The sequence below is a fragment of the Protopterus annectens genome, chromosome 13.part0 (assembly GCF_019279795.1).
Source record: "Protopterus annectens isolate FY-2018-M chromosome 13.part0, PAN1.0, whole genome shotgun sequence".
NCBI lineage: Eukaryota > Metazoa > Chordata > Ceratodontiformes > Protopteridae > Protopterus > Protopterus annectens.
The window spans coordinates 585,612,646-585,635,853 of record NC_056747.1 but is presented as its reverse complement, the minus strand read 5'-3'; the positions used below and the strand labels follow the sequence as shown (position 1 = coordinate 585,635,853).

Here is a 23,208-nt window from a genome sequence, read left to right as displayed (position 1 = left end):
TTGTGAGTGGGCGGATTTTTACCATAAATATCTGTTCAACAGATGGTCACAAAATGATAGCCAGGTAATCATCAAGAAAGGAGTGACAGAAATATTTGTAGTCTACAAAGCCAAAGTACATCAGAAGTAGTTTCAAGTTTCATGCAAGTCAACTAAGAACGGACATCTTGGTGGGAAATATCTTCTGTATCTGGAAGACATGAACAGCAAACACCAATTTGACAACTACGAGTAAAAGTGAAGCAGTATGTGCCAAGGTTGTTTTGATGCAGTGAGGTGGTACAGAGAAAACAGTTATGAGAGTAGTCTTCAGATTGAGAATATGGGGAATGAATGTTGACAACAAGTGCTGGAAGAGGAGTCACACCCCAAAAGATGGCTACCCTTATTAAAGCAGTTAAAGTCAGCTTCACAGTTCTTTATTTTGAGTTTGTTGTTTCCTGTCCTTAGAAGTGTTTGACTTTAATTATGCGCTTAGTCATAGTGGAATATTTCTGACTAGCTAGAGGAGGAAGAAGAGTAAAAGCAACTCTTTCATGCTCTAAAAAAGCTTGTAAATCACTAGGTCTCTTGACTAATGCTATTTTGCCACATTTAGCATAATGCTCACTGTTATCAGAAATGACTTTTTTATAAACAGAAAATGACTGCAAATAATGGAAGTTTAGAGGAACTAGACACCCACACGACTGCTTGTTAATTTTCTTTTCTGTTGGGACATCAGTTAAAGCACAAAACCAAATAAAATTATCTATATTAATACAACAGAAAAATGTACTTAATGTTCTAAAGACTGAGGTATATAAGTAATGAATAAACTATGAGGAAGGCCAGAACAGCCACTTACTTCAGACAGCATAGGAAACTACATATAGCATCCAATAATATGCTTTAAAAGCTAGGTTCTCCTGTAATGGCCACAGATCAACACTGCAGGTAGGCAACATACAGTCATTCAGCTACTAATAGAGATCGGGCAAGGGTACTGCCATTTTTTAAAGCTAATTCCTGTTCATAACCTGAATTTCTGTAACAATGATCCTTATGCTAAATTTCTACCCTGACTCTCCAGGATTTTTGTCAGAAGGCATTTATTGGGTCTTTGCACCACATCAGGCATTCCAAGCATTATAATTTTGATTCTTCTGTACTACATATGTGCATGCAAATGGGGGGTAAAAGAAGAAAGTCCAAGCCCCTCTCAGCCAATGAAACCAACTGAACAGAGTCTTTGGGAAGCAGAGTGGCACCCTTCTCAATAAGCTTCTGTGTAAGAGTCTTGTGTTTCATGGGAAAATAAAAAGGAAGTCCATAAAAATGTTGAGAAAATAAATTCTGCTATTCAAAGCTCTCTAGTGATTGCAACCCAACCATCTACAAAACAGATGAAACTTTTGCCAACCTGTTCCACATATCTTAAGGAATGCTGAGGTGTTCAGGACTACTGGGTGACAACCAGATGTGGCTGTATTCCTTTTGTGAGATATCAGCAGGTTCTGGAGGTGGGACAGGGGGCGAGTTATTTAGCTGCTTACAAGAAATAGTACTGAGATGTTTATTTATGGATGTGGTTAGTAGTTTATCAGACTATGAAGTGTATAATGCTTCCCTTTAGGAGGAACTTGATAACTTTTTGGGTGATCTCTCAAAATAGAACAGCAGTCTTAAATGGACATCCATAATCTGCTATTAGAAATCTTCATACAAAGAGAAGAGATACAACTAGCGTGGTACAACTGGGAGACTGCATCCCACTACTGCTGAAATCCATTCAGAATGCAAACTTTTTTAAAGCATAACTAAAACTTTATCTATAAAATCAATGGATCTGCTCCTGCATATCTCCAGGATAAATGCCACTATTATCTTCAGCTTGCCAAATAAACAAATCATTTATTTTCATTCAGAATCCTATGCCCCACAACCAGTCTTCACCAATACCTGAACAGTTTTGCTGGCATCTCCCAGCCATATACATAGTTTTGTGATACCAGTCACCCCCACCTCTTTGCTAATATAAACTTTAAGATAGCCATATATCTAATGATCTCTGAACCTGCTTTACACCCCCACCTCATAACAACCATATTAATACTTTTTGTCCTACCTAGTTCCTATATCTCCATTTCTTTGAATTTCTAAGCACTAATCACATGATCTAGTATCTATTTCACAAACTAAATAATACACACCTACTTAAATGCTCAATGTTCAACATCTATTATTGCATAAGTATATTTTATACTGGAGTAGTTGCCTTTGTTTCATATGAATGTAATCTAATTAGCAAATGTATGTATAATTGATAATGTACAGTACTTAGTGTCACCTCATGTATTTTTTTGAATGTCTGTTTAAAAATGTTTGTAATATGTTAGAGCTTTTCTCCCCGCCACTCGGCTGAAAGGGTTTTTTGACTAAATCTAGTTGGACAAAGTAAATAAAAGCAAAATAAAATAAATGAATAAACAAGGTGTATGAGACAAATTCAGGCAGCAATAATCTCAGCTCCTTCATCAATTGCATTTAACATACATTTGAAACAATGCCAACTATCCTCAGAGATTGTGATGCAATTACCTGTCGCTCAAGAGACTCACACACAACAGTTTTCTTCTCTGTGCTTGAGTCACTAACAGTGTGGAAATGTCAGCTATAGGTCTGCTGATTAAGAGAACAGACAACAGCTATTGTGATAACAAAGGCTTCTCATAGGTTCATTGTTAGTCACTAAGCATGCAGCTCAGGAGACCATTGAAGAGCTTAGCCCGATTTCCCAGCTGGCCCAGAGAAGTGTCTAGTTAAGTGACTAAATCAGAGTCACACAGTAGGCAAAAATAGGCTAGACAACAGGAGTCCTCTGTACTAACTGCCTAATACTGATCCTTGTCTGAGAACTGAAACTACTTCTTCTGTAGTGTGGTTGTCTCTGCCAGTCTATACTAATAAAGAGCCATTCATGTCTAAGTATAAGACTTCTTGTACTGAAGGAGAAAAACACAAGAGATGAGACCTTTTTTAACTTATGCTGAACTGAAAAAATGCATTTGAAAAAGTATTTTTTAAGGTGATTAGGAAAAAAATCAGAAGTCAGTGTGAAAAGAGAGTCCATCTTAGGTTCATAGGTTCATAGGTTTATACTAGGCTATCTGCCCTAAGGCATTTATAAGCCATAAATAAATTTAATTTTGGCTTACCCTATTATATAAAGATTATATATGATTAGTTTGTTGTGCCTCTGTCCAGCAGTGACACAGAGATGATTCCTGGGATATAGGTTCATAGAAAATTCAACAGGAATTGCAGTGTTTGAAAAGATTAGGTTCATAGGTTCATAGTTTAGTACTAAGCTAACTGCCCTTGCGAGCCATTTGCTTTGCAATTATAATTATGTGAGACTCGAATCCTGCCTGCAGCGCTGTAAGGGCAAACACCTTAGCCATTAAGCCACCCTCCCAAGGGTTTCATTCATCTTCTGCCTTTGGGAAGTACAGTGATGTAATGGCAAACTCTCTGCCTCATAGCTCCACAGTATGAGTTCAGTTCTGTTATCTAGACACAATATGTCTGGAGTTTGCAAGTTCTCTGTTTGCATAGGTACTCGCTGATTACTTGGGTATCTTCCCACTTCCCAAAAACATACTGATTGACTACTCTAAACTGTCCACATGTACATTTAACCTTGTGCCTGCTGCCTGGGTCATAGTTAAAAATGGTTAAAGATTAAGTCGTTCATGCACCTGCTTACAAATGAAAAAACTAAAATTAAATTAAAATTCTTTGGAAGTGATTATCTTAATTTAGAGAACTTGAATATTGGAAAATAGCAGCTCCTTTTGATCAGGATACTAAATCAGATATCAGACTATTTCAGAGTATTTCTGGGAAATTAATGGGGTTCTAGGTCTGCCTTTCATTGTACAGACAGCTCTTCTAAAGCAGGAATCTACCTGAGAAGAATTAGTAGAGGAAAATGATTTATCATCATGATCAATTTCTAAGGGCAGTAGTCAAGATTAACCTCTACTAGAGGAGGAGGACACTGAAGGAGTTGGTGAGAAACTACAGCAGTGTAAGGTATTTAAAGCAACAGTAAATCCTTACATTTTGTTTTCCCCACCTTCATATTTCCAGTTTCTTGACAGACTTTCTTTCAAATAGTGGAACATTCCCTGGAAGGAACCAGTACTGGCCCTGTATTGTTTACATACAAACATAGGTGCACACCTCTCAACCTGGAAACATCTAAAATCTGGACAAAGGCCATTGAAAAGCAAGTACAACTGGCCAAAAATCTGGATGCTTAACATAAAATTTGCATGCATAATTATGTAACCCTGCCTACTGCAATGGGATTGTGAAATACCAACATTCAAATGCAAATTGAAAAACAGACAAAATATTAAATAACAGAAAATATAAAAATAATTTCACTTGTGGTGTAAAAGGTTGACTAAACATAATAGCATCCAACTAATTCCTAAATATTCAGAAATATCCCTGGGTGTGCCATTGAAATCATAACCGTTGTGATTTGTAACAAAACCATGAGCCTTAAACAACACTAATGATCACATTTCTAGGCTTTTTAGTTCTTCAAAAATCATGTTATAACAAACATTTTTTATTGTAGTTCCTAAGCGGGTAATACTAGTAAATAATGACTGCCCCCGACATGGAGCCTTCATCCCTAATTAATTTTGCTGCTACTCCTTGTATAACTATACAAATCTCGCTCGCTGCTTTTGGTACTTCACATCTTGCCTATTACAACCAACCAGAGTTAAAACAGATGACGTCATGAATTAATGAGTGGAAGCTAGTGAGAAAGTATGAGTGCCCTTTAGCTAGATTTATTGTAAGACATTTTGTGTATACATGACTCTTTTGTAAAGCAATAGCTTTTCTACTAATGCAGAGCAACACATTTAAGAAAGTGATATGCAGTTGTAATATTAAAACACTGGAAATGCACAGGGATTTGTAATGCAGCCCTATTAATGAACACATAACACACACTTAGTAAAAATGCACAGTAGTTTACACTGATGAAGCAGGCAGTCTAGAAAACAGTCCACCATCACCATTCAAAGTAGAAAAGTTAAAAAAAAAAAAGTGCCAAGAAAACTTTTTCCCCCAACTGGATACAAATACAAAATGATTAACTCAAACAGTACTGCTTCCGTAAAGGGCAAAACATTGCTTTAACGGGCCTTGTCACCATCTACCAGGAATTATTTTAATTCACTAAACCATGTAAAACTCGGCAAACAAGCCACAAGAGTTTATTTCAGAAGCATCAGTTTTGACCACAATGCACTGTAGTCTGCATGCCAACCACACGAGTACCCCAATCAGATATTTACAGGAAGCAAACGCACATTGTTAAAAAAATCTCTAAACAGTTAGCATCTACAACTAGCCCATCTCTCCACTAATGAGAAGTCAGCTGCAAAAGAACAACTTGAAAAGTGCTTCACAACATCAAACATCTGGAGAAGAGCCCAATGAGCAGCCAAATTATTTGTTGACTGCCATGAAATTAGAATACACCAACAAATCTGCAAGAACTGCTCCCCACCTCCACCCAAGGACTTCTTGAAGAGTTAGCCAAGTTAGTGCCCAAGTGGTCAGTTTCCTTCATTAAAACTGAAGGTGACAAGAGAGGAGTAACTCAAAGAACAGTTCCACCACACACTCAATCCAACTACTTAGATGGTGTCAGTCTCAGTCTCACTCTACAGAAGTTTGCTAGGCTAATTAATGCTGTACTTAGTGTGCTACCTGCTGTTGCTGCTATTTTCTTCCAGAATCCTTCCTTTCCATCGTAGGACTGGGGCTATGGCCTATCCATTTTCAGTATCAGTAGTCCTCCTCCTGACGTGACATCTGTCACATCTCACCGACACAAAATGTCGATGCGACATCCTCTTTGGTTGGCTGCTAGCCTGCCACAAGTCGCCGGTGGGCTGTGGCTGTAAACAACTGTCGCACTGTCTCATGACGCTGTCATTATCACGTACATCCATATACATTGACGATGTTGCAGGACACACCATAGATGCATGATGATGTCAATGTTAACTAAAAAATGTAAATACAACAAAAAACAAAATCAGGATTTGAAGGGGCCACTAGGGAATTTGTGGCACTGTATTATTTTGCCCTCCAAAACAGGAAGTATTGAGGAATTCAGTGTGGTCGAGAGGTATGCATAGGTGGCTCGTTTCATATACCATACTGTTCTATATTCTCTCTCCAGGATTCCTCACAGCTTCTGAATATCATTTACCCATCATTTGTGATACAATAAATTTTACAGAGTAGTGATTCATGTTTATGATTCATTTTTTTTTCACAGATGTTTTTCTTTTTTCTTGGACTCGAAAGACAATACAAAACAAATTTGTAGACAAATGTGATTTTTGTAGGTGGTTTGCACCAAAAGATTTCTGCACATAGTCCCTGGGATTCCGAAAGGTTTAACACACTGTGCTAACCTGTGCTGCACACATTTCTGCAGTGCATTATGTCCAAATGATTTAGAGACCACTGTTCCATTGCAGTGGTAAGAAGGTACTGGCCTTAAACATTACAGCAGTCTCACCATTGAAGGGCACATGCAAATGTGGCAATTCGGGAATGTAGCTAATACAAAATTGCCATGTAATCTCCCCCAGAATTTTCATTAGCACTGGAATACTATGGTACATTAACTGAAAGAATAGCTTTACAATACTATTTGGGCAGTGAAGTGAAAAAACTATGTATCTTTTGATGGTGTACACCCATTCAATTCTATGGCAAATGCAGTGTTATCACCACTGAAGGAACACACTGTGAAGCCACACGTGTGTGTGTGTGTGTGTGTGTGTGTGTGTGTGTGTGTGTGTGTGTGTGTGTGTGTGTGTGTGTGTGTGTGTGTGTCCATAGGGGCATGACTGCAGCTATCTGGATATATGTTCATATGCGTGTGCGTATGTGTGCATGTGTATGCTTGTGTGTCCATTTTGAAAATGTCTGTGTAAATGCAATGCATGGGCTGGTAGGGGAACACTAGTGGAGATTAGGTCTAACAACACAGTGTTTGATTTAGAGACATGATGATAATCCATTTATGAAATGTTGCCCATTGCAGCTTTATTATACCTTTACATTACAATTATGACTATCATGCTATTGGGCACTAAGGCATTGCCCAAATAGGGCCAGCAACAGTCATTCTTCTGAATCTCTCTGATCCCACATCTTGAGCACAAAGTGGATAACTGCAACCAATGCATTACATTTAAATACTTCCCAGAGGATAGGAGGTCCGGTGTTGGTCTTGCATCATGTTTGCTTATATGTTTTACTTGCCAAAACCCATTGCCTTGAATGTGTATCTTTATAAAAAGCACCTTATAGCTGTATGCAATTATAAGCATTATGAATATAAAATACTTGAGTGAGACATGAAATCAAGCAAACATCTTCAGGACATTATTTCTAGATTAAGAGTAAAAGGAGAAAAGGAATACTTCGGCTCCCAATTATAAAAGAACAAGATGGTAATTATCATAAAACCAAAGAATGGGAAGCAGCAGTCATCTTTTAAAAAATTTCAAGAGACAGTTTTGAGTTGGTTGCAGCATTTGGGAAGAGCTCCACGTCTGGTAGGCCACTTTCTATTAGTGGGCCAAACTGATTTTCCTGCAAAATGCATCTGCTGCTTTTGTAAGTCTCTAACATAAGCTGCTTGCAGCTGGTGAATGTGTTTCAGCCATTCCCAAAACTGAAATGTCTCTGAAAGATGAAAATATTTCATTCCTTATTGCTTGCTTATGAACTTCACCACAGTACTGTCTGTTTTGCCTGGCTGAAATTTGTCCTAGAAGGCTGCCAGACCTGAATACTGCTATGTCCTTCAAAACGTGAAGCAATTTTCCTCGCAGTGACCCACTGCCTTGAATCGGTAAGCTGCTGAAGGTGGCTTATCATGCATATTTCAAAGAGTCTATGATTATAATCTGAACTTTCAATGTATGTAACATTCTTTTGGAGAGGTCAATCATATTTGTCTGCCACCGAAGCCCTTTTTTATGGCCTGTGTTATAGGAATCATCATATCCAGATTATCTGCAGACTAAATCAGGTTTAGCAGCCATTTTTCTTTCCATTTGTAACTATAAGGGCTCTGCACAGCTTCTAAACGGTTTTGGGGATGGTTTTTCCCTATGTACTGTACTGTTTGAATGCTTGCTTTGTACTGTATCATTTGCCCTTTGCTTAGGTTAATTACTGGCTTAGCAGCTGTAAGCTGCTTTTTGGGATGAGTGGGTCTCTCTTTATGTTGTCGCCAGCTGCATTACTTTAGATTGAGTATACAGGGCTTGACTGTTGCACTTTGTTGGCCTAGTCTGCTCTCCAGATGTCCTATTAAAAGGATGCCAATGAACATATATCATTGAAGGCCTTTATTTCTCTTTCAAGGTGGATCAATGGTCCTACTAGAGCCTTTAGCTTAATTACTGGCTTAGCAGCTATTTTTCTTTTCCGTTTGTCTCTTTAAGGCACAACATGGCTTTTATATTGTTCTGAAAACTGTTTTGAAAACTGTTCAGCACAAGTTATTGCACAGGATGAACGTATCGTAGTTTACTGTGTTAGTCTGGTCTGAAGACACCTTGAATTGGCCAGCTTGCCTGGTACTTAGAAAAATACTACTGAGAAGACCCCCCCCCCAACAAGATTGTGTAAATGTATGTTGCTTAACACTACTTAAATGTAGACTTGATGTACTATCTATAGAGTTAATCTGCCCTCCTGTATGTGCGTTCTAGCAGCCTACCACAGACCATTTTTGCCCTCTCCCCCTCCTGTTATCACTACCCTAGAATATATTTAAACCTAAGACTGGTCCAACTATCCCTGCTGTTTGCTATCTCCTTCTACAATTAGGTGGCAGCATCTACCAATATAAATCCTAGATATTCTTTATAATCCCAACAAGTTTTATTTTTTCACAAACAGTTGGTTATGAGTTAATATCCTTAGACTGTAAATATCTTCTCCCCCTGCTAAACCACCCTTTGTAAAAGCAGCCTTCTTTTTCTGGCTGGAAATATTTAGCTCATACCTTCCAACTACAGCCTTTAAACTGCTCTTTGCTGATACTTTTTCTGCAATACTCACCTCTAGTGTTCTTTCCTGCTCCGTTTGCCCTACGGGCTCACTCTGCTCCCCTACCCTGCCCCCAATTCCCACCAGCTCCCAGTACTCCTAGCTTTATTCCTATCTTATCCCACCCTCTCAGCCTAATTACCCAATACCGGCTCCCCCTCATTACTTCTCCCACCTATAGCCATCCTTCTTACACTCTGTAATCTGTACTCCACCCAATAATTACAGTCCCCTCCTCTTTCCTTAAATCTCTAGAATACTTCCATCACTTTTTAAACCCTTTCATCTGAAATAGTCAGCTTCATTCTTCCTGCACATATGGATATTTGGATCCGATTCAGATTCGAGCTGGGGACTCTGTCCCCTATGTGCAGAAAGAATGAAGTTAACTACTTCAGCTAAAGAAGTTATGTACTCACCATAACGTTCCATCTGAGTAGTTAGACTTCATTCTTCTGCACCTTCCCTCCCTCCATCCCCCTAACTATTCAGGTCTTATCCTGTTTGGATTGTGGGTTACATTGCTAGTTAGGGACAGCAAACTCAATCTGGGGTTAGTCAGGAGGAAGTGATGTATTATAGGTAGGGGAGGAGCTCGGAGCTGATGCTTGTAAAAGTTTTGCTGGCTTGGATCCGAATTGGATCCAAATACCCATATGTGCAGAAGAATGAAGTCTAACTACTCAGATGGAATGTTATGGTGAGTACATAACTTCTTTTTCTTCACAGCCTTCTCTATTTTGATAACCACTCATACCACTCTCTATTTGCTTTGGTGAACACCCTGGGGGCTGTGGTGAGACCAAAGGGTAGGGCTCTGAATTGAAAGTGACTGGCCCCTAACCGGAAGCGCATAAACAATCCTGGAGCTTCTGTGGACCTCGATATGATAGTACTTTGTATCTAAATTGTACAATGCATCTTGGAGCTTTTCTCCCAGGGCCTCCACTGAAAATGGGTCAATTCGGCCCAGTGGACTTACCCAGTAATCAAATTGCAAATAAATAAATAATTGCAAATGTTTCTAAGATGTCACTGTATTTCTTCATATATATAATTTTTTCTTATGGGGATTTAAAGGGTCAAGAAGATGCAAGAAGTAATGAAACCCAATGTTCTCAGAAACTGTCTTGCTTTGCTTGCATTTTGCTGAAAGAATTATAACAGGGCTGAAGGGATATCCTTTCCTGAAGCTATGAGTCTATATAATTAAGCTGCTAAAGTGGGAGCTTCAGAGACTATATATAATTTAATTTCATCCCTAAAGCATTTTGTTTCACTACTACCACCAGTCATCCAGATAGGATTCTTTTTTTAATTTTGTTTCTTAAGATGTGCAGATACTGGAGATAAATATGAGGTACGTACTCCAGGAGACCTGGATAGTCCAAGTGGTAGAGATGAAAACCAAATATTATAGTTAGCTAGCTAGAATATGTGGTGTATTGTGATAAGGATTCAATAGGATGGAAAGATAAGGACAATTCATCTTTAGTGCAGCCTTACAAGAATTGTGCTGTATGAAAGGGAGTACAGTCTTAAGAGCATCAGGAATGTATCTGCATTTACAAAATTATTCAGAACTATCAAGTTTAGAACTGGCCTTGAGCTGAGGTATCTCTTTGGCACCAGAAACATAAAAAAAGATACCTTACCTGACTTGTAATAATTCTCTGGGTGGCATTTTTTTGGCAGAAGGTGACTCATAAGCTGAATTGCCAAATGTACATGAGAGGCAGTAGGTGAGTTAAAGTGTCTATGCTGTTTGAGATAACTTTGTTCAGATAGCTGCTTTCTATTTATTTACATTTATCACCAGGCAGAAAGATGACTCTAAATCTGGCCTCTGATAAGTAAAGAGGACTTTTCAGAACTGGGGAATATAGCAGGCATTTCACCACCTTTGGTCGCATCTTCTCTTTCTTGATGAACTTGAATGACAGCTGGACTGCTTCCCTAAGGGAGTTCTTCCTGATGAAAATGCTGTGCAACAGTTTCTTTCCTACACAATGTTTTCTTATTAGTAGTGAAATATTTCTACGATACAGAAGAGGTGTGGAAACTTTCCTGAAAGATTACTTAGTTCTGCCTATTTTTCCTAAATCGATTACATCATAATCAACTGGCTGATCAAACAGAAAACCTTGATTTAAAACAGCATCAAAAGTCATGACCTTATTTCTTTACTGTAATACACTATTCTCAGCCAAAAGCCAGCCTTCCTAAAACTGCCAGTCACACTGTAGCTCTTGAATCAACATCCACAGCATCATAAACCCAAACATAAAATGATCGCTTTGAAGCATCCTGCAACCCTATGTCGGGGTCTGTGGCCCCCACATCACCTGTGACTTATATTTGCCAAATGTGAGATCATACAATAGCAGAGAAAGAGCAAATTCACACTTCCGCTAAACTGCAACCTCCTACTATATAATGCAGGCATTCTGAGATCATATGACTATTTGATCATGTCTGCCGGAATTACTAATGTTCAGTATTCTGAACCTTCGACCAGAGAAACACAGACACACACACACACAGACTACCACACTATACAGACCTATGCAGAGTAAAAATCATGGACGCCATTCCAAAACCACCCCGAATGACTATGGGCTGCTTTAAGTGTATGGGCTTGGGTAAAACACTTCAATGGCAATTTGATCTATATAATGTTAAATAACACTGCAACATTTTGAAAGTGCTAAGCAGTAAGCATATATTTCATTTACAACTGTGATGGAGCAACACTTAAAATTCAAGGCTGTAATCTCCCTTAAAAAGCAAGCATTGGTGATATAATTAATTATTCAGATGGTCCCTGCTGACCTTGTAAACATGGTGTTATTAATCGATATTTGATGAGTGAGAAGATGTACTCCTTTCTAGATTTTCTACACCACTTTATAAGACATGGGTTTTGTGTGTAAAGCAAAAAACATGATTTGAATAAATAATATCCACCTTTTCTTCCCTGGGACCAGAGAATCTGAAGATCACCATGCAAGACCCTGAATAGTGCTTACATGCATATTAACAAGAAGTGGCCGCTATTGTATCACACTTGGCAGATGGAGCTAAATATGGGGGATTTCTGTGTTACACAGTGTGCAGTCATATCTGCATGCTTAGCCCTCAAGCAGACCAATACGGAGTTCACCATGTCCTGACTTTATTTTCAAACAGTTATTTATATTTTCAATGAATCACTGCACTACTTGTTCTGCATATTCCCATTGCCACATGGAAGAACTTGCTGAGGAGGTTGTCAGAAAAAGTAGCCCATATGCGTTTATTTATTTTCTCCTGCAGCCTTCAGATACCTCCTACAAACTGGTGCACAGGGCTGAAGCCTACTAACTCTGTCCTTCCTGTGACTCCATACAAAAGTATTTGTTGGTAACTTTTTTTAGGGACTGTCTTTAGCTGAATCAATCAATCAATAAATAAATAAAATAATCAAAAAAGTAACTTCAAAGACAAAAGTCTTAAAATGTATACTCTAAACTGATGATGAAAAATGAAATCCAAAAAGCAACCAACTAACTCTTGAAGCAAGAGTAGCAAACATTTACTTCTGTTTGGAAAAAAGTAGAAAAACACAAGTTGCAGACTGCTTTATAGCAACATGTTTCCTGTGAAGGCCTGTTGAAAATACATGGCAAAAAACTGGCGATCTGCATATGGCTTACTTCAAATCATAGACATGATTTCTTCACAACAATGGCCACTGTGTTATTAATCCTTCTTAATGAATCTAAGAAACAGAATAAAAACATTATTTCTGTGAAGAAAAGGAAAAATCAGAGCCCTAGAATGGTTAGGGTTGAAAGAAAAGAAATTTCGCAATACTGAACGCAGCTGGGTCTACAGATAAAGGGACTGAACTAGAAGAAAGGGCAAAGAAAGCAGTACACATTTTCAGAATAATTCACTGACCACGAAACAGCAAAATCTTGACACCTTCCATAGAAAAACATTTTAAAATGACATCCACAAAGGGGTTAAACAATAAGGCATCAAGAAAAAAGTGAGTCATATTATGTGTTGGCTGGGAGGTAGTTATTTCAATACAAAGTACTCTATGTACAGTACCTCACTGCACAGGAGACATTCTTGTATGCTGAGCTCAGTCAACAAATAAAACATACAGACAGACATTCTTAAGTTATACTGGTGCTCTAGTAATCCAAAGGCACATCTTTGAACTGTGGAAGGTACACATTTTAGCATATCAAAGGAGGGGAAGGGTGCAGGGGAGCAGTACTTTCAGGGTCATGACTACACGTAATCATACACACGTTTAGCACAGAAAGAAAAGAAAATAGAGCAATGGAATCAAATCACACTCTACTATCATTTGGATGTGAAAACGGGCAGCAATATAGGTTCCCACATGTTGTCACTAGCAGAAAATGGTATGTTATGCAGTACATATCATCATATAAAAAATCAGTTGCGTGAATACAATTTATTAAAGGACCCTCTCTGAAATATGAAAAAATTTTTAAATGAACATGAACCTTGTCTACCATCACAAAAGGCAAATAATCAAGTATGGTAACCAGCAAGGACTGAAGCAACCTAAAGCATTTGGAGGGCTTGGTGCAACCGATCATACTTTCTATAATGATCAGTGACCTTAGAGTGACAGCAATCAAGTTAAAATATCTCTACTGAGTGCCAGTTAAGTGAGAGTTCACTGTAGTAAGGTGATGAAATCTAGAAACAGACTCCTAGACTATAGATCTTTTTCCCCTAAAAAACAAAGTACCAAAGGATTTCTCATATGAAGGAAGGAAGAAGGAAATAGTCAGTTAGATAATAACAAAATAAGGAGTTGTACATCTTGTTTGAGTTGTTAGGGGTTGGGAGGCTGGCCTAATGGTTAAGATGTTTGCCTTACAAACACAAGGTGCAGGGTTTGAGTCTCACAAGGAATAACTGGCTAGGCTTGCAAGAGTACTAACCTATTAACCTATAAGAAGGTTTGTCCCCTTAAAAAATGCTTTTTAAAGTTTTTTTTTAATTTTTTTTCACCAAAGTCAATTTCTTGTTGTTTAATTAGCAGCTTGGCTACTTATGCTTCAGAAGTTTGGTACTTGAGCTGACAGTTCTGACAATCTTGAATGAGCAATTATGATATAACCTCAGATATCCTGAGATATACTGGAACTGAGCCAAGGCACTGTCAAGCACAGAGCTACAGAATATACCAGGGTGTGATGACCGGCACAGCAGCAAAACTGATACAGTAGAGTCTCTGTTAACCAGCATTCTCAAGCAACCGCAATTTTGATTGAACAGAAGAGGCTCCCCTTTGCAAGTTTTGATCGGCTTGTATGCCGATACACGGGCCAGTCAAAAATCACAAAGCAGCTCTCAAGCAACAGGAAACTACACTTATCCAGCATCTACCAATCCTCATGAGTGCCGGTTAAGTGAGAGTTCACTGTAGTATGGTGGTGATGAAATCTAGAAACAGACTCCTAGACTGTAGAATTTTTTCCCCTAAAAAACAAAGTACCAAAGGATTTCTCATACATGAAGGAAGGAAGAAAGAAAGTAGGAAATAGTCAGTTAGATAATAACAAAATAAGGAGTTGTACACCTTGTTTGAGTTCTGAGACAGATTTTTCATGGAATGGGAGCACAGCATAGTCAAAACCAAAGATGAAATGGAAGTCTTAATTTAAACTTAGCCATTTTCATCTGAGCATTAGGGAGTAGTTCTAATGTTGCTTAATGTCAAAGTTAACATTTCTAACAAGTATTGAACAATGTCCTCAAATAACACACATACTTGGCGAACACTACAATCTTCTTTTTCACATCAACAATTGTGGCACAAGAACAAAATAAATTGTAAGAAATTAACTTTTTTACTTATCTGAATAACAGTATTGAAGACTGAATGAAACTACTGACTTCAGTATACAAAGCTACAATTATAGTACGCTGTAAGAAAGAGCTGCAATGGAGAAAAGTCATTTGGAGGTGAATGTTCTAATAATTAAACCTCTTAAATGTGACACTTCCAAAAATTCCTTGAACTCCTAGGCAACTCAGCTGGTGTTACCACATATTATTTGTTCTTGCCAGGATGACAATGCATGTTATTTTCTAAAAGCCAACAGTAGTGCCTACTTTGCAGCACATTTTATGACTCTGGAATAAGTACCAGCACATACTGTATACTTAAGTAATTATTCTGTGGGTTGCAGGAACTCAGAAGTGAAGATAGCTTCCGCATACTCCTCACACACATCTTGCAGTTCTGCAACCACATCACCCAATGCCTCTTCCATCAGCTCCTCTGCAAGGCTACAAAAAATAAAAAAAGCAGATGTAATGAATTCAACTAAACAGAAACACTTACTTAAAAGAACAAGTCTGGTACAAAATGTCACATAAAAGCAAACAAGGTATAACATACGGAGGAATATACTGCTATTAATCAAGACAGTCTTAATTGCAATATGCAGTTAGAAAGTATTAAAAAATAATATAAACATCGCATGCACGTACATTACCTGGATACACACACACACACACACACACACACACACACACACACACACACACACACACACATTTTTTCACACAAATCAAAGAAAGAAAAAAGTCTTAGCAGACCTGAGGCCAGGCCTCCCAGACTACTTATTACTCTGTTGATGTTTCTGAAATAAATTTGTACCACTGTTAAAAAAAAAGCAGAGTATTTTTACTACTGCACTTAAAAAATGTCACTTTATTTATCGTATAGTAAAAAGTTATGTACTTACCATAACATTCCATGTGTGTTGTCCATCTCGACCTTTATTCTCACTGACGGGGTGGGATCCAATGTGTCGGATGCATCTCAGCCTTTCCAAAAGCTCAAGGTCTTCAGCAAAGCTCGTAGGCATCCTCCCCTACCCAAAATGCAGTTCCAGAAACTCCTCAGATCTTGTTTGCCCACCATGAAATCATACAATTGAGCAGAACTTCTTTTACATGGATCAATACCTAAAGTGTATATGTACATAACTGGGCCAAAAGCAGCATTTTTGAGGCTATGAAGATCCATAAACCCAGTAACTATTCGGTCTCCCAGGAGTATAGGCAGGGTGTATGGAGGGTGGGTTGTGAGAATAAAGGTCAAGATGGACAACACACATGGAATGTTATGGTAAGTACACAACTTCTTTATGTGCTGTTGTCAATCTCCCCTTTATTCTCACTGGATTTTTGTACGGTGGTCTTATCATCATTGTTCCTTTCAAAAACACCTTACAAAGCCTGTGCGATATAATCGTAGAACCATTTTCTCTGACATGAAAATTTGAAACTGCTGCAAAATCAGCAGCTCCCACATGAAAATGTTTCACTAGAAATTCCACAGTAGAATATATGGGTGCAGAAAAGGGATTTATCTGATCATCACTCTCCCATATTACAAACCTATTCCATTTACTCTTGTACAATTTTCATGTAGAAGTTTTATGGGAAGACAACAAAATATATTTGGGGAGGAAAGGAGAGGAAACCTGAAAATCAGGGGAATCGAAGCAGCCAAGCTGTTAATTTGAGGTTGTGAAGGCTGGGATGTCCCTTTCCCATCTGCTGAGTCAGAAGGTAAGGAGCAGGGTCCAGAATCCATGGTTCGTCCACAAGATGAGGCCGAAGGAAGGGAAACCAAACTTGATGAGGCTGAAGGAAGGGAAATCAAATTTGATGAGGCCAATAGGGGGCAATCAGGATTATCAAAGTCTCCAACAGGCTTGTTTTCTGTAAAAATTTGGGAATCAGGGAAATCGGAAGGAAAGCATAAAGGAGTCCCGGCGGCCAATCGTGAACAAGTGCATCCCTTGGTGATTCCCCCATGGGAGGAATCAGGGCAAAGTAGTTGCTGCATTTGGCATTTGTGGGTGATGCAAAGAGATTACAGCAAGGCTGGCCTAATTTCTGGAAAATTTCTGATTGAGGGACCACTCGTGTGGCCATAATATGGCACTGTTCAATTTGTCTGCAATCACACATGGCTTTCCCCGGGATGTGCATTTCAATCAGAAAATGATTGGAGGCCGTTGCTCACTGCCAAACTCTTAGAGCTTCTCAACAAAGGGGGTAAGATCTGGATCCTCTGTGCTTATTTATGTACCAGACTACTGACATGTTGTCTGACTGAATTGCTATCGTTCCTAGAGGGAATGTGTCCTGAAATGCTTGCAATGCCAATACCACCCCTTTCATCTCTAGGACGCTTATGTGCAAGTGAACCTCATGTTCCTGCCAGATGGCTTGGACTGTCTTCCCTAGATAATGCCCCCCTCAACCTATTTGGGAAGCGACTGTGGTCACCATGGCTTGGAGTTGAGGGGGCATGAAAGGACAACCTTGAGATAGTAAAGGAGAGTGGATCCACCACTGGAAATCCTTTTTGCAGGAGTTGGTTATGAGAATCTTGTGCGACATTGGTAGTCTTAGGAATGACCATTGTGGGGAAAGTAACCACTGAAGTATACTCATATGCAGACAAGCTAAGGGAGTAAGTACTATAGATGCTGCCATCTTCCACAGAACCTGAAGAACCAGGGACTCGTGTCTTCCTGATTAACACTGTTTGGCATTTACTATGACCATTATTTTGCCGGCTCTGTCAAGAATAGTGACACTGAGGTGATCCCTGCACCTGCGACCCTTTGCCCAGGTGGTGAAGTCCAGTCTTGAAACAAAGCAGCTAGGTGCTTTGTCTCACATGTACATCCATGACAAAAGACAACATAGGGAGTAGTCTCCATGTGAATCTGTCCCTCTCCAGCATGTTCTAGGCTATAGGTGAATCTAAGGTTTAAGTCTCCCCTTGCTCTTGTTTATTAATGGATTTAGATTTTTGAGGTTCTCTGTTCATTAATTCCGGTTGGATATTTTTTGTGGTGGAGCATGTTTCATTCTTCTGAGCAGGACATGGCCTTGTGTGTAGAGCTGGAGTTCCCCACCTCGGGCAGTGCAAGACATATTTTATGGAGCTTTAGTTCCTTGGTGGCAGGGCAGCATATTTTTCCAATTTTATTTACTTGGTGAGGAGATTGATTTTGGGGGGGGCGGCATTCTCAATCATTGCGAATGTGAGTGATGTTCGAAGGGGAACAATGACCTCTCAATCATAGATGTGATGAGTTTCGAGTATGAGGTGGGCAACCTAGTAGGTCAGTCAATCCTTTTGGCAACGGAGTGTCAAGGTAAAGGTTACTGTCAACCTCTAACCTAAGATCCCTGATAGGTGTGTCTTGCGTGCTTAGGTCATTGCCGCTAAATGCTATGGTATAATAACCTCTGTGTTGTGGCTCCCGGCGCTATATGACTATGCATTGGGTAACCTTGTTTTAGGCCAAGAATATGGCCGTATGCCAGTTATCCTTTTCTCCTTGACCCCTTATGAAGGATTTCTTGTTATATCTTTAGGGCGAACTATTCTGACTCTAGTTTCAATCTCAAGTGCAGTTTGCAGTCATCTGCAAACTTTGTGCAAATCCTGTAATTCTGACTCCCAGGTGCTTCTACTGTGAGGGGCCAAGAACGACCCCAGGGAAGGACTGGCCCACTAGCCAGCAGTGGACCTGTGGCGCCAGCAACTCTGACCTGACATGAGCCAGCACTTAGTTACCTAGGGACCCACTGAGTGACAGCATCTTTTACAGCCAATCTGGTGAGTTTGGGTGGTATACCTTTCTAGTGTATTGTGGTAGGATGTAATGAATAGGTTGTTATATCAGCTGTGTGGGTGCAAGATGCCTCATCAGTGGCCGGTTCACCTTGTTTCCATTCAAGCCTTTGGTGTTTGTTGAAAAAAGATCTGATCTTTATGGAAGCCGCTAAACTGCTGGACAAGTTGTCTCTAAGTCCGATATATGTCTTTAAGTCCCCTATGTCTTTATTTCTCCATAGCTTTCCACTGCAGGTTCTTGCAGCTGATGGGGCTGTAGCTTGTGGGTGGTTGAGGCACGCCCTTTCAGGAAGGATGACCACACCCCTTGTTGCGCGTTGGACCACACGTGCCTTGGAGGTGCGGCTACGGAGGTAAAACAGCTGCCAGCCAGCTGTGGTAATGGGTTTCCCATCCTCATTTTAGGCACACAACCGCACACCGGCGGGGTCTATTAGATGCTGTGTTTCTCGAGTTTTTAGTTTTCACCTGAGCATTTTTTGGTTTTGGGGGTTTGATAACTGGGGGCCAGCTGATATCTCTCCTAAGCCATTTGCATTGAATTGTCGTTGCACCTGTCATGCAATGTCTTTTGTTTCACTAATTTTTATGCATCATTTTGAGTTTACCTTGATTATTTCTAATTTTGAGCTGGGGTGTTTCTTACCTGGGAGGTTTTGCCTCCTGATTGTCTTTTGAGTCCAAAGTGACCTTAGTCCTTTGATTTCTTTTTTTTGAGTTTTTACTTGATCGTCATTTTGAATATGGTTTTTTTTAAGTATTGAGTTAAAGATTTTTTCTCTTCTTGTAGTTTTGCTCCTTTATTCTTTAGCTTTCTTTTTCTCTTGGCTTGCCACCAGCTGGGGCGTTTTATTTTGGAACTTTGCCTTTTTGTTTTGTTCACTTGTTTTTGATCTGATTTGTCATGGGTGTGCTTCGTCTTTGTTTGTGAAAGGATTTCAGCTGCTGTAATGGTTCAGATTCTTGGCTCGGGGCTTGAAGGAAAACCAGACAGTTCTTAAAAATGGTGAAGTGCTAAAAGTGTGAGTTCTGAGCACACTTCTTTCTAATCTGTGTGAAGGGAGGGATGTGAGTTCCTTCAGTTGTGGTTTTTGATCTGATCTCAGATGTGAGGGGTATACTTCGTTGGTGATTAGCTCTGATCCGGTTGATGATTGATGATAGTATGTTTTCCTGATTCTGGGATGGTGTGGGGTTTGTCCATGGCATTAGATTTTATCTACTCTTTTCATGGTTGGGCTAGAGTGTTGGGGTTTGAGTAATGATCCCAGTCTTGGGGCCTAGCAGTGAATCACCTAATACTTCCCAGTTAGTCTGTACATTTATCTGATCCAAGTTTTTCATGAATTTATCTTTGGAGGTGTGAGTTTGATTGGGTGAGGTTTCTGAGCTAAGCAAATTGTAGAGCAGTTCTTGTTCTTACGGTGCCCTGCACCATGATGGTCTTTGATTGCACCTGCATGGTCTCTTGGAGAATGATGGGTTGGTACCTTGGGTATGGTGTATCCCTACTTTCTTGGTGTGTGGGTGGGTCTTGATTTGGGGCGGAACTCATGATATGAGTGAAATCCCTGATAGTGCTGGGGTCTGAGAGCCTTATCAGAGGTTTTTTTCACAGCAAAGAAGACAGCAAAGTTGTGACTGAGAAGGGCTTTGAGGCGCGGCATCTTGAGGTTTGGACTTGAGGCTTGAGGCTGGCATACCCTTGAGTTTTTTGTTTTTTGTGTTTTTCTTTTTGGTGTTTTTAATTTTTGAGTTTTGCCTAAAAAGGCACTATGGGGGTGGCAAGAGCCTTTGCCAATATCCTGTGTCTAATTTGAGTCAGGGGAATTTGACCAGCCATCCTGGAGTGAAAGCATGTTGACCCATCTAGACAGACAGTGATCAGGCGAACATGCATTTCATCCCCTAGCCAATTACATTATTTGGATTGATGATCTCTGTATTGTATTCATCTTTGATCATCTTTGTGGATACTTTCTTGGGTCAGGGTCATACCTGTCATACTAAGAAGGGCTCAAATAATCAGAGAGCTCCTAGCTGTCTCTTTCCATTATCATGCAGGATCTCGTCTCTTCATATTCACCAGGACAATGACTGAGTCTCACTCATACCTGGACTGTTTCTGAGTGATACTTTTGCTGCTTATGTGGCAGATTCTAGCTGCTTCCCGACAGGCAGGCGACTGTGAAGCCTACTCCTTACTTCCTCTTGTGAGTGGGATGTCAGTGTGTCTCACTGTGGATGACTATAGACGCAGTGTGGGCCAGTGTGTCTTTGGCCTTGTTGGCTGTGGACTGTTTCAAGTGGACTGACTTTGTGGTCTCATGTGTTGCATGTGTTGTGTCCTGAGAGTGTCCAGTTGTTTGGGTGTCTGCTTGTGGCCTCTTGCTGTTTGGTTGTTTTTTTGATCAGAGCAGAGTATGGTCTTTTGTGTGTTTATGTGATTTTGATTTGTTGTAGTGAGTCTATATGTGAGACTGGGTTTGTGGTATGTGTAACAGTTTTGCATATAAAACACACATGAAGCACATCAGACTGCACAGCTAGAAAGAACTGAAGATGGCACTGGCAGACACCCCTCTTATATCCTGACATTCGAACGTCAGTCATTGAGCGTCCTTTGGCATGGAATGATGCTAAGACTCTGGAAATTGGGCCATTCGCAGGCTTCTGCATGGCAGGAAGTCCAAAGAATTAGTATTGCAACACTGACTACAAAGAACATCTGCCTGAAACCAACCCAATCACAGCTACAAAATAACAACACAACAAGGTTGGATACCATCGAACTATATGCAAAATAAGGGGGATGGTGGGTAGGTGCTGCCACTGATGCAGTGTGAAATTGAAACATCTACTGTTAAAAGGTCGGCCCACCATGAGACCTTGCAGCTCAGAGATTCACCTTGAGGATGTCAGCACAATAAGCAAAACAATTTTCCAACCTCAAATCAGCCTGAAAGGCAAGTTCAAAAATTGATAAGGTAAATTTTTCCAGAACAAAGTTGATATCCCAACAAGGAGAAGGAATTTACTTTCGAAGGGGTCTCATGTGCAGCACTCCTTTTATAAACTGTTTGACCAGAAAAAGAGATGAAAGATGGAGATCCATGGACAGGTAAGCTGAGATGGATTAAGATGAACCCTGACAGATGGTAAAATAAGCCATTGCTGAGTAGCTCATACAAATATTTTAAAACCAGAGGAGTAAACACCATACCGGACTCTAATGAGTAGCTCATACAAATATTTTAAAACCAGAGGAGTAAACACCATACCGGGCTCTCTGATTTCGGTTAGGCACCACTTAGAAAACTATTTCTACTTGCAAACATAAGATTTTCTAGTTGCAAGTTTTCTTACCTCCTTTGAGATCTGCTGCACATCCTCATGGAAGAAGTGGGGTCTGAATGGAGAGATAAGTCAACAAGCAAAGGAGAGTAGTATTGCTGAAAATGAATTCATCCTTGGTGACTACCTTCATGAGGTGGACCATGTTTTTCACAAACTCTCACCAAGACGACACTGATATATATAGACTGCATTTTATATAGCATATATCATGGACAGACGTAGGTCAAAAATTAAAAAAAGATAGCTGGGTACAATAGACCTGGATAAAAAAGTGCCCAGTCCTGGTAGGCGCACTGGTGCCAGGACTTGAAAAAATGACAGTGTAGAATCCTCAAAATATGGAAACATTCCTACAATGGGGCTACTAGGCCAGGTCCAGGGGGAGGATGCCCCCCCATTATAGAAGTAAGTAGCGGTCCACAAAAACTGAGAGGCCAAAGAAGAGCCATAAAGACAACAGAATGGACTACTCAGGATAAGAAAGAAATTATGTAGTACTATTATGCAAAAATCCCAGATTTTCCAGATAGAAGATATACAAAAACATTACGAGAGAAATTAGAGGAAAGAAAAATATTTCCACCAAAAAAAACTGTCAGAAGCCTCAAATAAAAATGTGTGCTTATTAATACAACAGATTTGTGAAAAACATTACATAGACCAAGAAACTTTGATCTATTTGGAAAAAGAAGCATCTGAGGGAAGTGTCGAAATATAAACAACAAAACGTAGACATTTTTGAAAAGTGTAAAAAAAGAAATATGGACAAAGGAAAGAAAGAGAGATTTGATGTGGTGCAATGGATTCACTTCATAATCTCGAAATAAGGAAATATCAAATTTCAGTATCTCGAGACCATGAAGTCGAAAATCCAAATAACCGCAATCACAAATCCATGAAACCCAAACTCCCGAAACCAAAAAAACACGAAAAGACACAGCACACACTACACAACACATACAAACACACACACACCT

General features: G+C 39.6%; 1 protein-coding gene across 1 annotated transcript in view; it reads right to left on the bottom strand.

The window, feature by feature from the left end:
* Positions 1–15,028: 15,028 nt before the first annotated feature.
* KIAA0753 (KIAA0753 ortholog) overlaps positions 15,029–23,208 on the bottom strand; it is a 1,485,993-nt gene continuing 1,477,813 nt past the window's right edge. Inside the window, exon 18 of the mRNA XM_044054254.1 lies at positions 15,029–15,489. Coding sequence (XP_043910189.1) covers positions 15,372–15,489 — 118 coding nt within the window. The 3' untranslated portion in view covers positions 15,029–15,371. The remainder of the gene's footprint in view (positions 15,490–23,208) is intronic.